The sequence below is a fragment of the Poecilia reticulata genome, chromosome 15 (assembly GCF_904066995.2).
Source record: "Poecilia reticulata chromosome 15, P_reticulata-male-v2, whole genome shotgun sequence".
Lineage (NCBI taxonomy): Eukaryota > Metazoa > Chordata > Actinopteri > Cyprinodontiformes > Poeciliidae > Poecilia > Poecilia reticulata.
In genome coordinates this window covers 10,738,430-10,764,644 of record NC_088844.1, presented here as the reverse complement: position 1 = coordinate 10,764,644, position 26,215 = coordinate 10,738,430, and the positions used below count along the sequence as shown (strand labels likewise).

Below are 26,215 nucleotides of genomic sequence, written 5' to 3'. Positions count from 1 at the left end.
TGAACACACAAACAAATTAACTTTTAAAAGAGGAAATGAATCCTTTTATTAGTGAGTTGATGCAGGCAGGACAAACATGAGGTATAAAACATCAGCAGGGCTCGTTTTTAATCCCAAACAGAAGCTCTGGTAGTCTTCTTTTTTTTTTCTTAAACGTCGTGTCCAAAACGTCCAGGAACATCCGTTTGTTCTCATTCGTTTGAGATAAAAATACAAAATGTCAAAGGTTGCTTCCTCTAAGTAATCAACTTGTGCATAAATATTTCAGTAGATAAAATAGTCTTCATGTTTTCACTTCAGCTTCCAAAAAAAATGAAATAAAATAACCAAACTTAGTTACAACAACAACGTCGCAAAGAAATGAATTTCACAGTGATCCTCAGCAGAAAATACTCCAAAAATGTCAAGAAAGTTTCAAGTTTTAGCAACAGACTTTAAATAAAATTTTTAAAAAAAAAGCTCCTCGAGAGATTCCATTAATCGCACCAGTTTTCCGAGTTCAGATACCCGTGGCTACAGCCGTGGAGGTAGGGGTGAGGACTGGAGTGACGAGACGACTGGAGTCAACCGGCGTCTGCAGAAGAAGAAGAAGAGAAGGAAACCCGTCAGACTCTTCAGGCTCGTTTCTCACGGACACAACAGCTGTTTGGTGCAGAAGCGGACCTGCGTGTGATCAGTCTGTGGTGATGCACTCGGCCGTGCTGCGGTCGCTGCTCTTCATGTCCCGGGGGATGACGGTCTGTGCTTGGAAGCAGTAGCGTATCCTGGGCTTCAGTTCTGTCAGAGTCAGCCTGGAGCCGCTCGCCACCTCATAAACCTCCTGGAGGAGGGGAGGGAAAGAGAGGCGCCGCATGTCAGCTGTCACGTACAGCACAAAGCGACGGAGGGAGAAAACTGGGGCAACGGGTCAGTTGGTTCTTCTTTTTTTTCTGTGTTATTGTTCTTTTTTTTTTCACCTCTACTCTTCCTCTTCTGCCCCAACCTTTTCTATTTCCTCTTTGCCTTCATAACTGGACGAATGTTGCCCTAAATTTGTCCATTATTTGAATCTGATCTGTGCTTTTGCCCTAGAATCGGTGACTGCGACTGTTTTGTCACGTATCAGATTTTAATGGCTTCAAATGATGAGTCACTTAGCAAAAAAGTAAAAAAAAATGAAACTGCAACATAGATGCTGCACTGCAAAAACACTAAATCTCGCCGTGTATTTTTGGTCTAGTTTCTAATGCAAAATATCTTATTGTGCTTCGAATAAGACAAAACTAACTGACAAGTAATTTTCCAGCAAGACATATGAGCTTGTTTTCAGTCTGTAATTCATTAATATTGGAGAAAAGGTGCTAACTATAAGTGAATAATCTGCAAATGGAACAAGACATTTTCTCTATTTCCAATATGGGAAAAATGTCTTGATTATAAGTAAAATATGAATAAATGATTGACTTAAAGGAAACTCCTATAACTTGCTGGAAAGTAACTTGTGAGTTAGTTTTGTCATATTTCAAGTATGTCAACGTATCTGCACTAGAAACTAGGCAAAGACATACTTGCTAAGATTTTGTGTTTTTGCAGTTAGAATTCAAACATAATTAAATGTATTTCTTTCTTTTCTCGACATTTGGAGGCTTTATTGCTATTATTATTTATTTAATTTTTTTTTCAATTTGAGTCAAATATACACTTTTGGACTTTTCTATTAAATCCATGACAAAATGTTCAGGTTTCTTTTAGTGAATAAAAATCTGAAAAGTGTGGAGTGCATATATATTGAGCACCCCCTGAGTCAGAGTTTTATAGAATCATCTTAATTAATGAAGCGATATTAGTAATTTCGCAGGGGTCGGTGTACAAAAATTTTAACAACAATCTGGCAGATTTTGGGTAAAACAGAAGAGCCGAGATTATGGGCAATAATCTGTGTGACTTCCCTACCTCCTTTCCGCCAGGGTGGACGACGTAGATGTGGTTGTGCACGCCGTTGTGCACCTTGCGCATCAACACTCTGGAGGCTTTCACTTGGACCACGACGTCCTGTTTGGACAAGTTCAGCTTCACCGTGGGGGGGCTGATTTTGGCTGCAGAGACAAACAGTCAACGGTCATTAAAAATACATTTTTCAGACACCATCTTTTTTTCAGAAATAATTCTACAAATAAGATAGGATAAAGGAGTTGATGTTAAAGAGGAGGGTCGGCGCTTACTGTCCCAGCGGGGGCTGAATCTGCGGGACATGGCCCAGGCCGATTTGCTGCTGGTGGCCGCACACGACGCTCGCACCCGGGCGTAGTACCACTCTCTGACGTCGGAGGTGGCGCCGCTGAGGTTGCAGTCGTGTCTATGGATGCCCTGACAGTTACTGACGTTCAGCCAGTCCAGCTCGCCGTAACTGTGAGAGGTGAGCGGAGATTTCTGTGAGACGACTCGGGGGGGCGGGGGGGATGTTTACACTGTATGTCGAATGGACATGATGATCTGATTCTAGTCGGCGTAAAAATCCGAAACGCCGAGCTGCTGCAACCGTTCTGAAGTTCGAGTTGTTTCAGATACAAGCTGGACTTTAACTGGTTCCAGTCTGCTTGAGTTCTTCAAACTGGGGTCATTCTGAACAAATGTCTAGCCACAGGTAGGACGTTGACTGCAAATAACTATTCCACAAAATCCCACCAAAATAGAACTATTCATTTATCTTGTAGCAGATCAATGCCTGATTTTTCGATGTTTTTACAGAGTAAATCTGTTAAAGCGAGAAGAACAAAAAAAGATTTGCAGATGTAGTTGTGCAAAAAGCACTGAAGGTCAGGGTGCATTTAGTTAAACCATATAGTTGAATTTTGATTTGCCACCCTGATAGCTAAAACTAATAAAATAAGAGGAAACGTATTCGAGCATGCTAGCTTCCTCGTGTTATATTCATTTTTACGCTTGAAGGCAATTTTAAGTGCTCTTTTAATCCTAATCTGGAGTAGATTAGGCCAACAACACACACAGCTAAAGGTTATAGGTCAGTTAAGGTGTTGGAGGAGGAGCTCCCTCTGCTGGTGGGTTTTCTAAAATTTAAATATTAGACAAATACTGGTCCAAAAACACGTGTGTTCATGGAGAGAAGAAGTCCTTTTTCATATTTCACTTTTGGTAAGAAAACTTAAGACTTAATAAAAAAAAATCCTTTTAAAGAAATAAAACAAGAGAAAAATGCCATAAATGTTTGTTTTTTTTCCTAGTTGAGCAGATCCAAAGGCTGAAGCAGCAGGAAGAATCCATCTGACTGTGTGTGTGAGTGTGTGTGTGAGCCCTCACATCTTATACTGGACGTGGTACTGCAGGCAGGAGCTGTTTGTGGGCGCGGCCCAGCGCAGGATGTTCTTGTAGTCTGTTGACTCGAACTTCACCTGTCCAGGTGGAGTCAGCATCTCTGCAACACAGGAAGTCACATTTTAGTGGCTCAGATGAGAGAAGCGAGTTAATAAATGGCGTTTGGAGGAGTTTATCACCAACAGGTAGAACTGAGCAGGATGTCAAACTGCAGACGCACTGCAAGGTCAATGTTTGAGTGGTTTGCTTTCTTATCCTAAGTGCCGCGCTCTCGCTAAATTTGGCAGCTAGCATGACGACGTAATGATGGAAAACAAAGAGAAGGATAAAGGAAAACATGGGTTGGGTCCTGAAATTGAAGCTTCTTCTAAATAAATGTAATCAAGTTCTATCATATTTTATTCATTATCTCATTTGTAAACATCTGTTTAATTAAACCTTTTATTATCTCCTGGGACACTATTGTTGAATCGAACTTTTCTTTTTACTTCTTTTTGTTTGTTTCAGGGTTGTTGTTTTTTTATAACAGAATAATTACATTTGAAGTGAGATAAAACTAAAGAAAACTGCACAGAGTTGTGCAGTTTCCTTGACCGGCTCAAAGTGATGTCTTTGGGTTTTAAGTAGACAAAAGAGGGAAAGAGGCTTCCTGAGCTTCTGGGAAGGTCAGGAGGACGTCACCCAAAACAAACACTGCTGCCTAACGTAAATCACAAATTCTTCTGTCATCAGGCTTCACTGGAGTAGGAGTAGAAGAATCTCAAGTTTCTAAAAGTCTTTTAACTGTTTTTTTTAAAAAAAAACTCCTTAGGATGATTTGTGACGACTGGTAATGACCAAATATATATATATATATATATATATATATATATATATATATATATATATATATATATATATATTTGGTTTTATTTGCAGCTTCTGTTTGCAGTGAATGCCATGTGGCCCCTTTAAAAAACAAAGTCAATGTTTATGACAAACACAGCCGACAGCGAACAGGTTTGACAGCCTATTGACCATCACTGACCTTCTCTGTCTCTGAGGATCTAACAACAAGAAAACCAGTAAATGCTGTAAAGGAAATTTACTATGATGTTTTCCACATCTGCAACAAAACTAGATTTGAAGGAAAACATTGACATCGCAGCCGTAAATCTCAGTCAGGATGTCTCAAATTCAACTTTGGTGTTTTTCCAAAGCGGCTGAAGCTCTGTGATAAAAAATGAGATTGAAAAGAAAATGATGATGGTGATGAAGATGAGGAGGAGGAGGAGGAGGAGGATGAGAGCGGAGGTTACCTTGAGCTGTGACACGCAGGGCCAGCTTCCCCAGCAGCACGGCTCCCAGCAGCAGGCGGTTCATGATGCGCTCTGTGAAAACCAAACACTCACGTAGATGCTGCAGGCAACCCCGTCCCCTTTTACACCGTCCAACTTCCCCCATCTAAATGTCACGCTTGCCCTGCCCTGTTTATGGCGCTTGCGACAAATAAGTGGCTCAACAACACCTTTGCACGTTTCCCCCCTCTCTTTTTTTTTTTTTATTATTTCATGTGTAAAAAACAAGTCATGGATCACCTGTCATGTTTTTTTCCCGTTTTCAGAAGTTCACAAATCAGATTTTAAAACCATAAACAATGAGTAATTCAGATTATGAAATCCTTTAGAATCACTGTTAGTCAAGCCTGACTGAATTTATTTCCCTGTTAGTTTATCTGTAAATGTATTTTGCATATTTTCCAGGCACATAGTGCCATTTTATTGCAGTCGAGATAAAATGCTGTGTATTTCAAACATGGCTTAAACGAAATTTGACTCGGCACATTGAAATTGGGCCTCTGTCTCTTTAAGAAGCTCCTGCTCTTTCTGATACTTTCTCAATGAAAGCCTTTGAGACTCTTCAGAAAAAATGTTACTCAACTTCAATATAATTTAGAAACATATGAAAAAAAATCAGTAAAGTTAGTCAATAGTTTCAAAACTTTTTGGGCTCAGCTTTCTAACATATGGAGATGCGGCTTTGAGCAGTCTCGACGCATACATTTATTTAATTTTTTTTTCCTGAACTCAAGCGATGACGTAGCAGTTGTTGGATTGAAACATTAAAAAAAATTACTTCTTAAATAACCAGAATGAAATTAGAGACAAGTGAAGACAAGAAACTTTATTTCTTGTCTTTATTTCAAGCCTTTCATTTACTGTTTTTTTATTTTTTGTTTTCTTTTTTTAGAGCATGATAGCATTAGCAGATAGCAGCTCTGGACCGAAAATGTGTAAGAATTCAGTAGTAGTTTAAAAAAAACTATTTCTCAGCACTTTCATTTAATACGCAGCAGTTTTCAGCAAACCTGCAGTAATGTGTTTTTGTTCATATGTCGACGTGGCTAGCTAACGTGCAAAGTTTAGCTAAGGCTATAAATGCTATAGTGCTTGATATTATTGCCCCTATTCAAATAAACATGTTGATATTGTTCATATTACGCCCTCATAGAGCTGGGACATAATGCTTTTTTCCCCCCCGTCACGTGTAAATATGAGCAGGTTTTGGTGAAATATGAGTTTTGAAGTCTGTACATCTGGAATCAGACTCCAGTTTGTTCTGCTCGGTTTTGAAGAAGTAGCAACTTGGGCCGGATCTTTGACTCGATCCATTACAGGTATTGTATTAAAGGTTCAGCCAGTTTACTAGGAAACCTTCAGTTTACTAGAAACGAGTTGCATAGTCAGTGTTTGTTCTTAGCGGCTGAAACAAAACAGAGAAGAATGGCGTCCCGTCCTGAACTTCCCGTTTCCTCTTCGCTTCGGTCCTAATTGAGGCTTTTACGCTAGCAAGCTATTAATAGCAACTTCTAAAATGATATTGCTGTTGAGCGGTTCTGAGGAATATTATATCCTATTTATGGTTTTGGTTTCACTAACTAGGCCTTTTTAGGACACTAAAAAATACAACTTTTTTTTTTTTACTCATTTGTTGAAATCGTCTGTCTTGTGATTGTATGAGACAGTTGTGGGGGGGGGAAATAACTCCTTTCCTTCATCCAGCTAACTAGAAACAACCAATCAGAGCCAGGAGGTGTCAATCACATTCTTGTGTGGCGCTGCTCATCCCCACCAAACCTCCCTGCGTTGTAGCTGTAGCTAGCGTAGCCTTTTATGAATCCTAGGCTAGTTAGCATGGCCGCCAATGACGACAGATAAACAGTTTTTTTCTGTAACAGAAAGTAATTTCTCGTCCTTTAGCAGCAGACCCTCTTCCTGGCTCTGATTGGTAGCTTTAGGTCGGGAGCGGTGCGTTTCTTCAGAGGGTAATAGCAGCTCAGGAAGGAGGTACAGGAAGAGATCGACCTTTTTGCAGATTATCTGTCTTATGCTGTTACATCATCATGACAGTTTAAACAAGTCATGAACAATTCTTTTTAATACTGCAGCTTTAATGTCTGAAACATTAAACCTTTGCAGAAGAATTCACGCCAATGAACTGTTCTCTTGTTCCGTTGTCACAATCACAAATCTCAATGCTTTTTAATGCACCAATGTGCAACCAAAGTGGTTAACTTTCTTTTTTTTTCTCAAATAAAAATCTTTAAAATAAGGCATGCATCTCTAGTCAACTACTTTTGAAGAGAGAAGAACACAAACCGATCAGGGATAACGTCGTGGAGAAGTAAATAAAGGTGTTGAGCTTTCCATGGGGTATATTTGAACTAATCTGAAACTCATGGGAGGAAAAAAAAAACAAAAAAAAACATGTCTGAACTGTAAACCTACCAAGACGTGTGTGTGGACCTGAACTCACAGGTTGATCCAGGAGAACTTTATTTAGAGCAGCAGTCAACGGGCCCATGATGACTACGCTGGATTAGCTGCAGTCACAGATGAAAACAACCGTTTAAAGAAAGTCACAGCAGAAACCCTAAACACACCAGAGCTCTTGAATGGATCAGAGTCTAGAAACATGCAATGTTAAATACGAGAAAGACAAGAAAACACATAATCCAGTTAAGGTAGATGTTTTCAGATGTTAGCTGGGCTACAGAGGTGAAGAAAACTTTCCCCCGTATTCAGTTAGAGCTGTGTGAACCGTTTTCCCCTCACAGTTGGTTCTGTGAGAGCATCCAATAATTATATTTGAAAAGATGATTGACAAAAGTGCGTTTAGCAGCACAGTGAGACTCAAGAAGTCTAAGTGGGTTTTATTTTTAAAGCAGTAGGAGCGTTTGCTCTGACTCTATATAGTAATTGATGCACTGATAAAATGTTACTTCACCGTTTATTGAGGGATTATAAAGAGTTTGACCATATATTAATAAAAACGTTACATCTATATTACCTCATTCCTATTAAGCAGAATGATGAAGCTGTAAAGCTCACCGTTGGAGAACTGCTGGCTCGGTAAAAACCAGATTGTTCTACACTCAGCTTCGAGATGAGTCTCGACCGGAACGGCACAGGAAGGAAAACGGACTGGTTCGGATCAGGAGTCAGTTTGGGCCGTCCCTCAACTTTAGTTAAAAGTGATAGAAAAACGTTTTTTTTTTTTTAATATGTACATTTAAATGCAGATTTTCAGTCTTTTCATGAAATGCAGTAATTGAATTGCCGAGTCACACCTGAAGTGTTAAGTCTTATATTCCTTGAATCTATTTTTTTCTGATTAGGTTGCACTTTTTTTTTGTAAACATTCACCCAAACAAAAAAATAAAAACAGAAAAAATGTGTCCATAAAATGGTGCTTCTTCAGAAGTTTTCCTTTTTTTTAAAGGGCAACAGCTCTAAATGAGTTCCATTTAACTGGACTGAGGTTTAAAAAAAAAAAAAAGGCTTTTTGAATTTTAAAAGTTGCAGACACCTGGTTTAGATCAGTCTATTTACTTATAAGAATGTCCTAGTAAAAGTAGAGACTTAAATACAAAGAATGAATGAGACGTGCAAAGCAGGTGATAACGAAACCCAAAGCCACTTGCAACCATGGCAACAGTAAATACAAACACACTTTAAACTTAATACAGTCTTTGTAAAACTGTGTTGCCAACTTCACAACTACGCACTACTTTATTTTGCTTTGTCAAAGTGCTGATTTTAGTATAAAAAAAAAAAAGAAAAAAGAATCCGTTCTGGACATACGAGGTTTGTAGGCAGTTTATTTGTAATAATCTGTAATGGTGGTTCAATGACAAATTGAACCACTGCAGATTACAAGAAACTCTCACCAGACGCCTGGCAATTAAAAAGATAACACACATGATGAGTTCTGGCACAGGAAGCACTAATATGGATATTTCAACGGTCAGACAATGAAAAAAAGGAAGGAAACAAATCCAAAAGCAGACAAAACGTAAGAGGAACGAACCGCATGGAGCGTTCAAATGTCATGACCCGTAATGGGAGCAGCGGTTCTTCCCTTAAAACAGGGGCCTGACGCGTGAGTCGAGCAGCATCGCCCGTCCCAGCGCAGTAATCTGGAGGCTCACTTTACCGAAATGCCAACTTCCCTTCACTAAAGTGAAAAGACTCAGACATGAGAGAAATGAGAATGACATCATGTTTTTTTAATAAACTCAATCAACGTTTATAATGAAAAAAAAAAAACAAGCATGCCTTTTTGTATACGTGAAACATTGAAATGTGAGTAAAACCACAGAGACGGTGATGAACAAACAGCAGCAAGATGGAAGTTGTAACACTTGGAAGTCCAGGCTTATTTATGGGTATGTTGTGAAGCTTTTCATGCAACCACGATGTGGAGGGGAGCAGTCAAAGGCCCTGCCGCTCGGCTAGCATGCAACTCAGAAGCAGCACGCTGGTTGGTTTAACAGTCGAACAAATTTTAGAGACAACTTTCTGTGATTCTGCAACAAAGGTTTCTTATTTGGGCTTCAGAAGACACAAAGTAAGCAAAGAAACCTTTACGTGCAACTTCAACTTAAACTTTGTCGACATTTTGGATCATTTTGAATCTGGATCGGTTGAGGTTCGGGTGAATCCTGTAGTTTAAGTCTTTGCTGGATTTTCAGAGCTACGCTCAAGTTGTCATATTTTATGGGATTTGAGGCTTTTCCTGTTATCGCCTAAAACACAAAAGCTGCCATTAAAAAAAAACATTTCTATGCTCTAAATCACTGCTGCTAGCTAAAGTTTCAGCCTCTTATCTCGTGTGTATCTCCCAGTAGAAACTTCCAGACCATGTCAGACTCTGTTAAATAAAAAAAATGCATGCCACTTCCAAAACAAACCAATAAGATCAATAAAGCGCTTATTTCAAGCCGTTTTATCACGGTAACTTCCTGAAGGTACAGAAACCTGATACAGATACATTCAACTGTAACGAGGCGAGCAGCGACGTCTCGCAAACATTAAAGTCACACAACGTTTCTTCTCTATCCCAGACGTCATCAACTGACCGTTGGATATTAATGGATTCTGTTACCACCTGTAAAGTATTTACGGTACTTTATGCCCAGTTGGTAGCTCTAACGGCAACCTTCGGGCTCCGCTAGCTAACAGCTAGCTAACCGCTAGGCTCAGTGAGACGCACATCAAATCCAGCCAGGTGAGAAGGTCAAGAAAAGTCGAGCATGGAAAATCTTTTGAAATGAAAATGACCGACATGATTTTATATTCACAATGGACGAGTTCTTCGGGTTTTCTTTCTCCTGGGGAAATTATCAAGCAGGTACGCCTTACTGAGTCAGAGGTTGACAATTGTTTAAAAAAAAAAAAAAAAAAAAGTGGCTAATTCTCTACAAGTGAGGGAATCAAAAATAAAAATTAAAGCAAAATATAATCTTAAGAAATCATAATGCGACTGCTCAGCAGCAAGAAAATGAATGAGCCTCGAGTTTGAACCAAAAACAAAACTCGGCTATCGTCGGAGGGCTGAAGCCGAAACATTAATGGAGTGGAAATAAAAACAAGAGGTATGTGAAAAGGTAGGGCAGATCCAACACCATTATTAAATATTTAAATCAGGACGAGATAAAACAGCTGGAGCAGGTTTATGACAAGGCACGGCATGCAGCTGGGTCAGATGTTTCCGACGTTCACCCTTCAACACAGAACAATGAAGGTCGTTTAAATTTAAAACATGAAAGAACAAGGTGCTCCAACTTTGGTAGTTTTTGTTAGCATCAAGAAAATAAAGAGCTATTCCACAGTTTTTATTACAGTTGACAATTTAGAGAGATTTATAAAGATTCTCTAACGCACAGCTTGACATTTATAAAAATGTTTACCCCATTGGGGAAAGACGGGGAAAAAAACACCTGAGCTAACTTATTACAAAAATCCTGTGAGCTGAATGTATCTTTAATAATACACGTTCAGCTGACTGCTGGGAGATTAAAACCAATGTTGGCACAACCATATTTGTTGAATAATACAATAACTGGTTGGAAGTAAAATGTCTGATTTAATCCATTTCCAGGCCCTGAAGCTCACAGCTGATGCATGTCTTTAGTGTCTGAGGTGCTGAAGCTCACTGGCAGAAGTGGGGAAACAATAAAGGGGAAAATAAAAAATGGACAAATATTCAGCAACAACGTCACAATCGAGCATTTCAACGACATCGTGCAGCCTCAGTTCGCGCGACTTTACTGGCTGGTCTTATAGAACGAGGGACGAACATTCACAATCCCATAATCTGATCTGGATTCCAGACTTTCCTGCGTCTCATTTTTGCCTAAAGATGATCTCCCAGTTTGTTTTTATACCAATATTTCCAGGATTGCCATTATTGCTTCTCCTTCCTCTGCCTGCGCAAGGAAGAGAGATTTGCTGATAGGTTGGTAAAAACTTCAGATTAGGAGCTAATGAGGGAATAAAGTGCCGAGTCAGCTGGATAACGTAGAAAAGACGCACTCAAAGTTTTAAACTTCCCACTTCGACAAAGATTGGCACCTGCGTCCCTTAATAACATCAACTTTCATGATTCTCCAAAATGTCATTAATCTTTACTTTCACCTCAGTAAAGCGTTCATTATAAAAGGCACAAAAACTCTCCCACTTAGTCAATTATTATACATATAACAAACAAACTGCACCTGTTAAGAAAATCTACATCTCAGTTCACAGGTTTCTGATTATGGCAAATGCTGAAAAACTAATTCCGGTCACCTGCAGTCGACGCAACAAAAGTCACTAGAATTAAAGCTAAGAGATGATTTGAAATCTAACTTACTGTAACTTGCTACTCTATCACCAGCAGTAAAAAAAAAAGTATATACAAAAAGTGCAATTAAAAGGAATTTTTTTCTGCTGCGCTCATAGCTAATTAAATGTGGTAATGCTAGTGTCCAGCCAGCAGGTGTCACTGTGTGACAATGATTCTCAGCTAGATACCCCTAATGGATGAGCTGTGATTTTGGCTCTGTATAAAAACACAGGTTTTCTAGTCTGTAGGCCTCCGTATTTTCACAATCAGGTAGTGAAGAGGAGGAGAAGGACTGAATGTAACAGTGCTTTTTTCTCCCTCATTATTAAATTGTTAAGTCTTTTCTTTTAGATCAAACCAATTAATCAGGCCCGGTATCCCTCAGCGCAGTCCTCGGGAGCCAACTCCAGCACCACCGCGCGGCACTCGTAAGGAGAGCGGATCGGCTCGTCGAGGTCTGGCTCTTCAGGGTCACTGTCCAGTTTTTGCTCGCTCATGTACGGGTCATCAGACGTTCCCTCTTCCTCCGGCTCTTCAGTAAGAGCCTGGTTGTTGGGTGACAACTTGATGCGTTGGTGGTAGTCTTCATCACTCTTTTTAATGATGACGGTGTCCACAAGCGGCTCTTCAGGAGTCACCGGCCAAGGGCTCACTGTTACAAAACTGGGATCATCTTGAAGGGGTTTAAACTCTTGGTTGTTTGGTTTAGGGGTTATACAAAACTGATGAGAAAAAAAAAAACATGGTTAGTGCTGGAACAGACAATCATCCGTTCAGATGAGCTCTGACCAACTGAACGTACTATAGAACTGAGTTTAGCCAGGGCGGGACTCGTCTTTTTCCAGAAAACCATGGTGGCAATGAAAGCCAGTGCTGCCATGATGGCGATGATGATGCCAACAATGAGGCTGGTGTGATCTAAACAAAGCAGAAGAAGAAACACAAAGTTATAGCCGGCAGCAGCTGGAAGTCTGGGTACCATGATAAAAGTGGACTTGGACAAGAAAGATTAAAAAATATTTGAACCACTTGAACCTTTTGCCATGTTGTTGTCATATTTTTTTGTGATTTTATGTGACCAACCAACACTGAGCAAACTATAATTGGTGAAGAGGAAGCTTTTTCTTTTGGTGTCGGTCTTTATCAATAGAGATCTTTTAAATTGTTAAAATTAAAATTCTTTTTGAGCGACTTTCCAATTCTTCGTTTCTCATTTTTGATACTTAAATTTTTTCTTACAGTACCAACTACAATTTGCTTTCAGTCAGTTGCTCAGATAGGAACGGCAAAACTGGTCATCACAATTTCATCCACAGTAAAACACCAAATACTGCTTACAATGAATCCAAAACTATTCACCCCTTAAATATAATATTCGATAAAAGCATAAGTTTGCCCATCACCAGGCACAAACAAAAGAGGATACAGAGACAAAGGAGCGTTCAGTTACAAGTTTTAGAAACACGAACTACGCCATCTGGTGGCGGAAAAAGGAAGCTGTCAAAGGCTGCTCTGAGAATCGTCACATAACGTAACAAAACTGGAGCTTTCTACAGATAAGAATTAGCTTTTGCTGTAGTTTGGTACAGATCATCAAATGGTGACATTTATGTTTGAGTTGCGCATTGTCCCTTTTTAAATAAAGTTCATTATCATCATCATCAGTAGATCAGAACAAGTCCTGGAAGTGCCAGTCTTTCTTGCCCAACTTAAGATCTGAGCAAAGATGTTTAAAAAAAAAATAGCTGCAGCACAAAAATGCCCCTGGAATATAAATGAACTGGAGGCTTTTACCTGTAAGGAGTGGGACGCTGGTGTCTGACTATGAAACACATTTGCAGCAGATCATAACATCATGAGGGTGATCTGCTCAGGACTGAATATGTTTTTATGAGATGGAGGTAGGCTTTAAAAATGTCCCTTTGAGTTTAATGTTAGTTGTGCTGATCTATTTATTTAGTTCATGGCTTGATATTAACAAAAAGGTCTTAACCATCACAACTTGTATCAATGAAACAAATGAAACGTTACTCAACTGAGAGGCGGTGGGGCTTTCTCGGTGCAGAATTCCTTTGTGGACACCACAGTCATCAGTTCGAGCTCTCCATTGATTTTCAGACAATGTTTGTCCTGCTTCATGTCCACTTGCAGTCTGGTCTTGCATACAGCGTCGTCACACTCAACGGAGAGGGACTTATCCTTCAAGAACAGAGAGCAGGACCATTTTAATATGACTGAGAGTCATACTGTAGGTAAAACAGAAAACTAAAGCAAATGGTTTCTAAGCAGTTCTGCACAGTTACTTCTGCAAAGGCAGATTCAAACATCAATATTTGCTTGTGTAAGCAGTAGCAGAGGAAGACACCCAAACTCTTCACCATAGGGAAAGGGAAAATGAAGGAGCCATCAATGTTAATGGGATCCTGTGTATTTCACCTGGTGTAGATTTGGCACCAATTAGGAGGACAACAGTTTTATTGCTATTACGTTTCAACAAGTTGGAGGAAAGGCCAAGATTTGATTTCCTGGAGACGATCAGAAAGGGAAGAGAGTGGTAGAACACTGGATGGTTGGACGAGATATAGAGTTGGATGTTGTCGGGATAACAATGGAAGTCTGTACTGTGTTTTCTGATGACCAAGGGGAAGGAGGTAAATGATGAACAGAAGGCGGTCAAGTACTGAGCCTAGTGGTACACCAGAAGAAATAGAATAATGTTGGGAATAGTTTGCTTCCCAATGTTGGATAGATGTACTGAGAATGGTTGGAATGGTAGAAGATGAACCAGTGAAGGGGTGTGTGAAAGAAACACACCCCTTCCAATGACGGGGTGAGTTTCTCACACACGCAAGAAACACATTGACAGACGTCCTCTGTCAATGAAGATGTGGACATCACATCCTCATTGACAGAGGATCCTTTGACATAAAGGCTGAATTCAAGTCCAGTATGACGACAGTAGTTAGATGAAAGTAGGAGATTGTGATTTTTATTAGAGTCGTTTACTGTGGAGAGGCCTAAAACCAGATGGGAATCGTTCATAAACTTATTATTATTATTGGAGAGATGAAAGTTAGAGGCAAAAAGACCAAACTGGGAGGGAGCAGTCTCACCTGGCCAACCACACTGATGGTGTACTTAAAGTTTGGTAGTTTGTTCTCCTGGTCATTTTTCTTCTTCTTCTTCTGTGTCTTACATCTATACAGCCCATCCTTGTACACCAGCCAGGGATGCTTGAACTCTACCTGTATGTGTTGATGTTCCTGGGTAGTGATGTCAACGGGTGGGAAATCCAAAAGACCTGAGAAACAACAAGGATCATCACACACACACACACTTTAATCACACTGGGGAGAAAAAAAGACCCCAACAGACTGGAGCTTTCAGTACAGCGTCTCTGAGCTGCTCTGATAGTTTTGTTACTTCCTGAATATACTTACATTTTTCACCAAACAAAGCACTGGAGAAATAGGTAAATTCGATGCCATCCTTTGGAGCGATTTCGGACTCATCTTCCCCCAGCACAGCCTTTAACTCGATGTGGTATACGTTGTTCGGATTTGACAGGAACGAAAGATCTGCTCGTCGAGAAGATTCGTTAAACCACATTTCATTAGGGCAACTGGTGAGAAAAAACAACAGAAAATTACTTGAAGCTTTCGGTGGAAGAGACAACTGAACAGTTAAAGGGGAAAGAGCAGCCTGGAAAAATGATTTTTTTTCTGTATTTAAATGCAGTTTCCTAACCTGAAACCATTTACTCACCCTCTTATATACTGGCACACTGTTCTAATCTGTAGGTTAATAAGCTAAATAAAATGAATGACAGGGTGATAACTACGGATATTTAGTAGAAAAGAACAAATATATGCTTCTAGTGTAATTTTTGCACCGATTAGATTGTGGGAAAAAATGCCATGAAAATATATTGTGATAAAGCAGAACAAAAACGGAGACATAAAAAAAAAAAAATACCCTGGGATTTGTGAATCATAGCCGATCGAAACGTGGAATCTAAGCCCAGGAACATCGTTCTCATAATCCCAGGACAAAATGTTCTGCAGGTTGCGGCAGGTTAGGGTCACGTTGGTTGGAGGAGCCACTGTGGAAACACAACACACAGATCAGACTGCAGACATGATGAGGAGCTGGATGATCAGACACATTTAAAATGACAAAGTCATAACTTTTAATATCAAAGAGTCGCAGCTTACAGGTCGTCGCTAAACTCTTAAAGATGAATGTGTGCAGCAGATTCATTACAGCACATAAAAACCTAAAACACTGTTTTTCAGAACAAAATGAAATATAACATGAGTGTTTGGACACTTTTCCAGACGCTGTTGAAGCATTTTGAAGGTTTGTTTGAGCTGAAAGCCACAACCATCAAAATTAACTGGAATAAAAACATGAATTAAATTAGGCAAGGTTTCAACTTTTGAATTGAACTGCTGAAGTCTAAACTTTTTGACGGTGGCCTAATACATTTAGCTCCTGTATATACAGACTTTGACACGTGAGAGCAAACACATGAGTGACACATGACTGGTTCGTGACACATGAGTTCACCACTAGAGGGCAGTGTTGGAAAACCGATTCATAGATTTTCAAGTGCACAGATTCATAAGTGTTGATATCATAAATATTGTATTTTTTTAAATTAAGTTCCAGAAAGTGAAACTTTTATTGATTCATTATCATCAATAATAAATAATCAGAGATAAAGTTTCACTTTCTCATAAGACTAAAAATATAGAATTTTTTTTATGACGTTCTAAATTTTCAGATGCATCAGTAGTTTTCTCCCTCACCACAGATGTCCAACATGAGCTCTTGATTTACTGCACTTTGTTAGACCATAAATAAAATATCTTAAGACACTGTGACCTACAGAAGAGCCACAGCCTTTGTGTAACTTCCCAACATTGTCAGAGAAAACAAACTTCCTCTAAAACAAAGCAGCAGAAGCAGACCGCCGCCTTCCCTCCAGCCAGGCAGCTGCTGGCAACTCCGTTGCTGAGTTTTGCTTTTTAACTTGCACCGTCATTATAAAATTAGTGTGTAGAGTCAATTCTTTATAATCAGGCTGACAAAGTCCTGTAACACTTGCATCTATTCAAAAACGGCAACCACGCTTCAGTAGACTGAGACTGCCCTCTACTTGCTTTCAATTCTTATTTTCTGTGATTTATGAAGAGGGAAACCATGCTTAACTATTTTAGAGACAAGAGCTGTAAAATTAATAAGGAAGGGAAAGAGAAGCGTAGTGGTGTATTCATTGTTCAGCTGGACTTTGGCCATTTTCTGTAATTTCTGTCACATGAGTTACAGATTTCCCACCCACGCTTTAATGAGTCACCTAAACATATGAAGAAAAAAAAAACAATAAAAAACACCTTTCAGTTTTGTTTCCTCTTGTGATCTTAAGCACGAGATAAATAAGGGACAAAAAACAAATCAAAACAAAAGAAAGCATGTTCAGTGTAGACATTAGAGGGGTTGAGTGGGAACTCAGTCATACACTGTAAAAAAAAAAAAAAAAGTGATAACCACAGCACTAAAGTAAGCGGCTGAAGCTGTTAACCACAAGATTCACCCACATATACACACACACACTGGTAATATACCACTGTCAATCTGAATTTATGCTTCTGGAGGAAAGCGCTCTGAGTTAGTTAACACTTTGGATGTTTAATATTAGAAACATTATCTGCCGCCACAGAGAGAATACCAAAACCAGCATTTACTCAACTAGTACCTAATATTTAAATATTAATTTAAAGTTTATGACGTTCACCTTAAATGCCTCGTTAGCTAACAAATGAATTTGTTGTTAGCAAATGAATTTGTTGTTAGCCAACAACAAATTCACTACACTTTCCTAAGTGTAGTGATGAGGCGTCGCTTGACGCTGTGCTAAAAGCTGTAAACCCACAGAGACAAAGAGAGGAAAATAAAGGAGAGACACAAAGATGGACATCTGAGGCTAAAGTTCTACATACAATTAATAGTAAGAAATCAAAAGTACATCAACAACTTTATCTTTTGGTTTTCTATGTATGTTTCATAGGATGTCCAACCGTCAAGCAAATAATTTTGCTTGACGGTTGGACGAGTTTGAGGTCGGGTTGTATACAGATATTAAAGCTCTAGCGAAAAAATGCTTCTTTTAATAATTTCATAAAATTTTTGAAAACTAAATCTGTGTCATTCTCCATTCATGATATGTTCAAACAGTAAGGGGGACTGTAGTCTTAAAAAGAAGAGCCACCCTGTTCTAAATTAAATGCATTTTGTTTTCTAATGCCAGTACAAGTACCTAAACTGAAGTACTTGTACTGGAAAAAACTGGTGACATCCTTCAAAAACACCTAATATTTCAATCACAGAACGCAGATGAACTCCGCTCTTTTAAAACAAGTGGTTTCAGACACGGCATTCGTTTTCCTGCCATTGGCATAATATACTGTTAATGTTCCCTTCCTTATTTAGGTGGGGAAAAAAATCCTGACAATTTAATTTAAAAAGGGGAACATGAAAATCTTTTTGCTTAGACAAAATGAAACGAGGCAAACTTTTCAGACCATTAGATTATTACCAGGATAATATGCCAATTTTGTTAGTCTTGTAATTTCATTTCTCCAATTTTTATTTAAGCTTTTCTAAACGTGTGACACCAAGGCCTCATTTCAACAGGTTAAAAACCGAACGACGTTATGCCTCTCTGAACTGTGACCATGCACACGGTGCCACGCAATAGCAACATTTATATTACTGTAATGCCATAAATGCTGATCGCAATAAAATTTGGAGGTCAAGAACTAAATAGAAAATGCTGAGTTTTATAGATCAACTTCCATCTTTGAACCAATTTACTGTTTGGTTCTCTAAACGATTTCTGCTATTTTTATATTTTTTTTCAGGTTGGTGAAGCAGTTTATTTGGACTAAAAACATCCATTCAGCTCCAACATAAACCTCATGTTTCTATACTGAGGGGGAAAAAAAACTGGACAAAAATAGTTAATTTACTTCTTCATACATCCTGAGAAAATAACTTAAATGAAGACTACTGACCAAATCTAATTTTTCTTATTCGACGGCATCTTGTTTTCTCCTTTGAGGCAGGACTCGATCTAAACCAGTGGAGAACCACTGCTTCAATCAAAAAAAAAAAAAAAAGTCTAACAGAAGCAGGAAGAGAAAGCAGATGGCATCAGTTTCTAAAAAAAAAAAAAAAAAAAGGTGTCCAAGACGATCTCAGCAGTGTTTTGCAACAAAATGACAAAAAATGTCCTCCATCGTTATCAGGGAAGTTTGTAAGCTTCCTGATAGTCCTGCACAGCATCTTGACATGCACAATCAATGGTGTAATGTAAAAAAAGTAACATAAAACCAGCATTTGAAACACAAACTCATAGTTCTGCTTCAGGCACATTCGCTAAGCTGTTACTCAGCAGACACTTGGGTAACGATTGAAAACGTGTCAATGCAGATTTGAGCCGATAACTCTTCCAGCAGCGCTCCCCAACTTCCTTCCTTCCTCTGCTCGATACTAAATCACATGCGACTTCCTCCACAATTTCTGCGCCGGCTGCGACGCAAATGTTAGAAACTTTGACCACATCATTGTGAACAAACAGCAGAAGTGAGGAAAGAATGCCTTCGGACAACACGCCACAAACAAAACTAAAAGTTTGATTTTTTTTTCTTTATGTGGTTCGGGTTCGACATCTCGATGAAATGAGGCTTTTAAAAGAAAGAGGTTGGATCTGTGTGGAAGAACAAAAATGAGTTCATCTGCAATGAACCTACAAATGACCAACACTGATGACCATGAAAGATACAACGCCTGTGAGAAACCCAGAACATCTCACTTCAAACCAAACAGCCTCAACAGCCTCCCCGTTTCAGAAATTTAACGCATTTATCTTCCAGTTGGACAGATTTAAATTCACACATAGTAATCATTTAATCATCATCCTAATAGACAGAAAGCAGGTTAACTAGTAATGTGTCAGCTTTATTAGAATATTCCACATCACCCTTCACAGACATGCAGAACGTCTGGATCTCTGCATCTTCATACCGACTGCTGTGACTTTCTCATAATCTTTGGTGTTCCTCTGAGCCTGATGCCATCACACGTCTGCCTCTGTTCACACCAGGAAGTCTGCAAACCAGCTGCATCCAGTTAAGATATGATAAGACCAACGTGATAGGAACACAAAACTTCAACGCTTTGAACTTTTTTTTTTTTTTTGGTTCTCATCCTTTCATGCATGTACAGTAGACGACAAATATGACGAACTGAAAATGAAAACGGCCCCCAACAGACAACTTGTACTATTTGAACTTAGCAGATTTCTAATTTTCTGACATCTTACCATACAATGCACCTTTTTTTTTTTGCTAAGCCTGTTAAGATTATAGGACAAAAAAGAAGCTGCATTTTCTTGATGGATGTAGGAATTGTTCAATTATCCCCATTCATGCGACCAAACACACATCTCTAACCTTCGGCCGATTGCTTAATTAATCATTTAAATAAAAATAATTGGATGTCGCACAACTTCTGGGAATCTTGAGCTTTGAAGCATTCAATGAATAGGGATAAATGAAATTTGGGTAATTTGGATAATTCAAACATTTGGCCGATTAATTGGCGCATTTCTGCTCGAAGCACAAAAACTGCTTCTTTAAGAAACACTACAAGCAGCATATTAATTTGGAAAAGAAAAAAATAAAGACAGACTTCCAATTAAACTTTTATGCCCGAGTAAGAAATTCTTAGTTTTCTTCATTAGCTTTGGTCATTTCGTCTTTCAGTTCAGTCTCACTGATGAAATGTCCTCATGATTCACAAGTTAATTACCAAATTATTATTTCAGTTGCTCCATTTTCGGTTTTACTTTCTGCTTTCACATCACTCACAGGGTTCGCCAAGGTAACGCTTGTGTTCAAACCTGAATTTCACTTCTTGTCAACTGTCAAACCACAAGCAGGTCAAGTTTTTCATCGGGTGCTTTAGCTTTTGTTCTGATTCTGCCGACGTCGTCAAAACCGTCCCAGAGGTATTATTCAGGCCACAGGACAAAGCCGTGACGGGAACCTCCGCAGGTCATCAATGACAGGCAATTTAAGTAATTCCCCATCCCCCGGGAGCACAGGTTTCATCTCTACGTGGTGACTCATTTACTTTCAAGCGTGGCATTAGCGGGATCAGCGTATGACTCACTTTTTTCAACAGGTTCAAACATCTCATCCTATTCAAGATGAATAGCATCCACCCCATTAATCCTGTAATAGAAGGATCACCAAAGCCACAGGTTCAAACCCGAAGCATTTCGCCGCAGAGCCAGGATCCTCAGAAAACACTCGCAGGTGGTTATGTCTAGATTTCAAAGTCAGAAACAAAGACCGTGTTTACACCTGATACTGCCACACTTCCTGTCTGACTCAGATTCAACCAGCCATGACTCCTCACACTGCCAGTCAAATTCATCCTAAATAATCTCAATTTGCCGCTTTACCTGCAAGTAAACCATGTTCAGACTTGAGAAACTATAATTGCACCTTCTGTATTATTACTGAGGTATTACCTTTGTTGAGTCTTAAAGGAGAGAAGATTAAACTACAAAAACTTAAGGTTTACTTTAAGATAAAATGACAAAACCACTAAATACTTTAACCTGCAAGCTGAACTACCAGCAGCCAGCCACCAGATGCAACTGTGCAAGAAGTGAGTGAAGGCGAAAAAGAAAACTGGACGTCATATCCTTTGGGACTGATAGGACATTTTATAACGGTCATCATTATCGGGTACAAAAAAAATGCAACAATTTTAGTTTTAGATACAATAAGATTGCATCTAAAAAATATCTCTCCGCGGCTTCACCGAAGTCGCGTTAAGAGACTCCAGGGGTGTCACAATCCAACAAACACATTATTGAATTGATTATTGATCCAATTATGTCCAGGAAAAATTTTAAATGATCCACAGTCATCTCTAAATTGAGTTCATTTTGAAATTCACAAGTTTTGACAAGTCTATGAGCGTGTAAACGTCATGTACAACATGAAACCTATCCAAGTTTGACTCATCGTCATGTTGACGGCTGGCAAATGGCGAGCGGCGTTCAGACACGGGGTTTGAACGGCGCACACAGGAATGAACCATGGAATCCTTTTAACCAAGGTTAAAATGCCTAAAACCTGCGCTTGTAACGGAAAATTTCACAAGCACCAAGTAATGCCACGTATAAAGATGATGCATTTTTGATGCAGGTAGTGTGTGGAAGAAAAAGAGTCAGATCGAGTTTCGTGTCCTGTCTTGTCTTGACAAAGCATTTCTTTACATTCCTGGTACCTGTGTACCCTTGGAAAGTGCATTTAGTAATGCAGGCAGCATAAAGAAAATCTCTCAAAGAAAAAAGTCTGATCTGTAAGAAAGCTAAAGCTAAAAAGTTAACATATTTTTGGTTATCATTTTGAGGTATTTTCCTAATATAACATGCTCAAAAATATGGTTTACATCTATGTTCCTCTAATTTGTTGACATTTTGTTTGGGCTAATCAAAATGTGAATCCAAGTAGACAGGCATGTGCAGAGGGGGGAGCTGGGGGTTTAGCTCCTGCCCCTTTAGCTCCTTGCCCCCAAGTGCCCTTTTGGTCAATTTTTTATTTTTATTTTTATTATTATTTCTAAGCCCTCTTCTGACACATAACATGTACTAAAATTATTTGTTTTTTTTTGTTGGGGGGTTTTTCTGTACAACATAATAAGCCCTCCGGTCACCTTGTTACCTTTGACCTTTTGCCCGTGACGCATGACGCAGTTGCCTCTCGCTCAGTGAGATGAGGCGGCTAACTGGAGCTCAACGTAGCGAACGTTCCAGATTACAGAACAGTTTTTGGTGAATTACAAAAAAAATTTTATTGGTGAATAAAGTGGAGTAGACTTGCTACTTGTCAGATGACAGAAATCGTTTCTGCTTCATCACGTAGTAGCGGTTTAAGCAGAGAGGTAATGAAATACAACAGACACTGACAGGCCTCTGCGTCTGACTGTCTCTGAAGAACTACTGAGCGGGAGGAGACAGCCAGGTGAGGAGAAACTGTTCTTATCTGTCATTCAGTATTTTTATCATACAGACATTAGGCTGTTGTTGTTATGCTATTAGCTAGCTGCTAGCTAACGACTTTGCTAGCAAAGCTAGATAACTAAAAAGCTTCTTCCCTGCACCGTTAATGATATCAGTCATTCTTCAGTATTGCTTCTGCAATAAGGTCACATCGCCCGTCCAAATCCGAACATCTCCATAATGAATCCGATCTTCTAATTTCCTTTGCTGCATAATGTACATTTCATTTATTCTAGCGTTAGGTAAATGTATCTTGAAGGAGAATAACAATTAAATAAAAGTCCAAAAAGGACATTAATTTAGAATTAAAAATAACTCACTCTGAATTACCCTGATAGATATAATGTATGTAATAAAAGTGACATTAATGAAGGGGAAAAAACTCAACCCAGACTTTAAGTTTAGGGTCTGGTTCGCAGAGTATGAAGTTAAATTTGTTTCCCAATTATTCATTGGAAACAAAAAAACTAACCTCAGTTAAGTAAAATAAAATTGTAATCAAAACGTTTGGAATTGTAATGATTTATTTTTTTTAAACAAAAAAGTTTTGTTTAACAAATTTTTATTTGCACACATCAGAAATCTTTTGTTGTGATTTTGGGCCCTGCCCACGACGTCATGTGAGAATCACAAGCAAAACTTCGAGTCACAAACAAAAACTTAGAATAGCAAGAAAAGATTCATGACAAGCGCAAATAAGTTTGTTTTGCAAATGATTTTTTCACTTCATGAGATAAAAATGTGTGATTTTAATTTTTTTTAAAGTTTTTTTGAGCAAAACTCAGTAGGCTTTTCTCATGGTGACATGCATTAACAATTAAATTTTTGCTTTTGGTTTTTTCTTTTTTCTGCAGTTCCACATTAAAGTTTGATGCAGCTCTGCTTTCCTGAATGGACCATCTTCATCTCCACTGCAGCAAACAGGCAGCTCTTTTTTATAGATTAGTCACTAAAAGGTTGGATTGTGCCCTTGTTTATATTTTTAATAGTGTAATTCTGTAAAGACAAAATATGTCTGGTGGTCCAGCTCTGATTTACATGTCCTGCTAAATTGCGGGTTTGAATATTGAAATACTTTCCTATAACAAAATAGACCTGCAGAAAAAAATTACTAATAAAATATCTTACATAGTAGTATGCTCTATATAGATTTTCCTTAACTTTGATTGTATATCTCACAATTTTGTAATTTATCATTGCTTTTTAAACTCTGAAAGCTGTGTGGCTTTTTTAATAATCTGTCCTAGAATGCGGTTAGATGTGCCCTTTTTTTTTGGAGCACCTGCCCCTTTAGTGGTCTCTGCACGGCCCTGCAAGTAGAGTGAAAACGCAGGACGACTGAACTGCATTTTCACTTTAAAGAATAAGTGGTGACCTGGCTTATGTTCTGATAAGACACCAAAACAATAAAAAATAAAATAAAAATCAGTTTTCCCACACAAGTGAAGAATCCATCATTTCATCACCTTTCATGTTTCATCTGATTGTTGCATGTTCAGCGTTTCACATCTGTCGTGTTGCCGTCTGTATTTCCCAGGACGCTCTTGCAAAAGAGGTTAAAATAAGTAATTAAAATTAATTAGAAAAATAAAACCTTTAGCTCTCCGTTCACGTTTTTGTGTTCAAAGAGCCAGATGTTGGAAATCAAAATCGTTCCTCTAGTTATTTTATTACCTCAGCGTAATAAGGCGGTTCTCTGAACTCCGCTGTGAGAAAGACTTAGACCGCCCGTTTACAGAAAAAGAATCACTTCCACCTACTGCAGGCCAACAAATCACTCAAATCAGAGTCTCAATTCCTCTCCCTCCTGTTCTGCTCCCAGTTTGATCGATTAAAGCACAAAACACTTCGGTAGAAATAAGAGATCTGGCAGGAATTACATGCTGTAAATGGCTTGGTGTGATGCGCGCATGCAACCAAGTGTCCTCCGTTTCTCCATCTTAATTAAAAAAAATAAATAATAAAGGCGGGCAGTTCTAGAAGATGTTAAACCTGCAAAAAGATTGAGAACGACAGAAGAGGTGAATGAATGAACAGATTATGTATGACCAACAGGTGAATATAAAGTAGTAAAATTGAAGGATAGACAGAAGCAAGGGAGGCTTGATGGACAAATAATTGATGGTCAAACAAATTGGCAACAGAAATGGGCTGACTCATTGGCCAACAATTGATAGGTTGATGAATTGACTGAATAAAAGCTTCAGGCAATAAAAACTGAAACGCATACGCCAGGGTTTAAGGCCCAAAGGCTCTAAAAAGTGTTCATCCTGCTTTGTTGGCACAAGTGTCACAACCACATGAGTAAAACTAACAAAAATAATGTTACTAGTGTGGGTCAGTTGCAGGGCCGCATCGCTGGAGGAAAGCCAGGGCGTTTAAAATGTCTGGTCTGGGAATCATTTACTGCCATCTTTAATTAAACGAGAAGTTCGCACCAAAACATCCAGGAGAAGTAGTCCGGGTGTGCAGCAGCAAATATGATACGAAAACAGGCTTACATAAAATGCATACTGCTGCTGCTGACCTTCGTGTCATTTAATACGCATTTTGGCTTTGTTGCATCATATTCTGTAGAAACAATAAGATAATAGCGGAATGAACTGCAAAATGTTGGGTAATATCGAAAACTAGAAAGAGGAAATGAAGAAAAACCTGACGATTTTTTTTTCTCTCTCCTCAAAGTTCCTTTACGAAGTTGGTGTATTTTTGAAAGCAACTATTCACATGAATTTATTACATCATTAACAAATTCATTCCCGTTTTATTATTTCCTTTCACGTTTCAAACTGGTGGGCAAAATTGCCATTAAATCCCACGGAGAGGAGACGTCAGCTTCAAAGTAAGACCGTATTGATCAGAGCGGATTGACGTAACGTGACCAGTTAGTTCACTTCAAGAATCCCAGGGAATTCCAGGGAATTCATCATGGCGCCTGCTAGCCGTTAGCTAATCTAGGATTCCAGGTTTTCCTGCGACTCAACCTCCACGACAATCCCTCCTTATCGCCGTTTCACAGCGATACCTCAAGTCAAATCATTTTTCCTCGTTTATTTTTAACTCCACGTTCTCGTTTAACGTTACGTTACTGTTACAATGACTGCTAAATGCAGACGTAAACACGGAGCGTGGCGTTTGCTAGGGAGCTACTCACCCAGCGCTGATGAGACGAAGGGGAAAATGAACAAAAGCCGCAGGGATTTGGTGAAAGCCATCCTGTTCTGTCCGAGCCCGACTGGTCCTCAACCTTTTACGACACACCAGAAGGACACGTAGCGCTGGACATCTGATAATTACGGGAAAGACACGGACTTCTGGTCTCACTGAACTGGACCCATCTGCAATGATCACAGCTTTACTCTGTTCCAGCTTTGGGAGGAGCTAGCCGTGGAGCTAATAAGCGATGACCACATGTTGCGTTTAGGAAAGCTTGTAAATGTTGGAAACGTGTTCTGGGAGGCGGGGGGGCAAAGGCGAAAGTTCAGTTTAATTGGGCAAAAGTTTGTCATTAAACAAGAAAAAAAAATCAAGAAATTTAGAAAATGTTTGGGCTCGTAGCGTACAAAAATAAAATATAATTCATAAGTTCTTTTTCTTCTTATTATTGGTTAT

The 26,215-nt window shown here is 39.0% G+C and overlaps 2 protein-coding genes across 2 annotated transcripts; both read right to left on the bottom strand.

Annotated features, from left to right (window-relative positions):
- Positions 1–16: 16 nt before the first annotated feature.
- On the bottom strand, positions 17–8,775 carry il22ra2 (interleukin 22 receptor, alpha 2). The gene is made up of 8 exons (XM_017309041.2): positions 8,662–8,775; positions 7,080–7,174; positions 4,611–4,682; positions 3,298–3,412; positions 2,202–2,386; positions 1,933–2,075; positions 664–820; positions 17–574 (listed from the first exon to the last, which is right to left on the bottom strand). Exons 2-7 carry the CDS (start codon positions 7,153–7,155, stop codon positions 674–676), a joined length of 738 nt encoding a protein of 245 aa, XP_017164530.1. The 5' UTR covers positions 7,156–7,174; positions 8,662–8,775; the 3' UTR covers positions 17–574; positions 664–673.
- Positions 8,776–8,837: 62 nt separating this feature from the next.
- Positions 8,838–25,945, bottom strand: ifngr1l (interferon gamma receptor 1-like). The gene is given in 7 exon segments (NM_001360839.1): positions 8,838–12,182; positions 12,263–12,378; positions 13,497–13,659; positions 14,574–14,761; positions 14,901–15,082; positions 15,436–15,562; positions 25,758–25,945. Coding segments are annotated over 7 exon segments (1,194 nt in total). The 5' UTR covers positions 25,819–25,945; the 3' UTR covers positions 8,838–11,825.
- Positions 25,946–26,215: the final 270 nt, after the last annotated feature.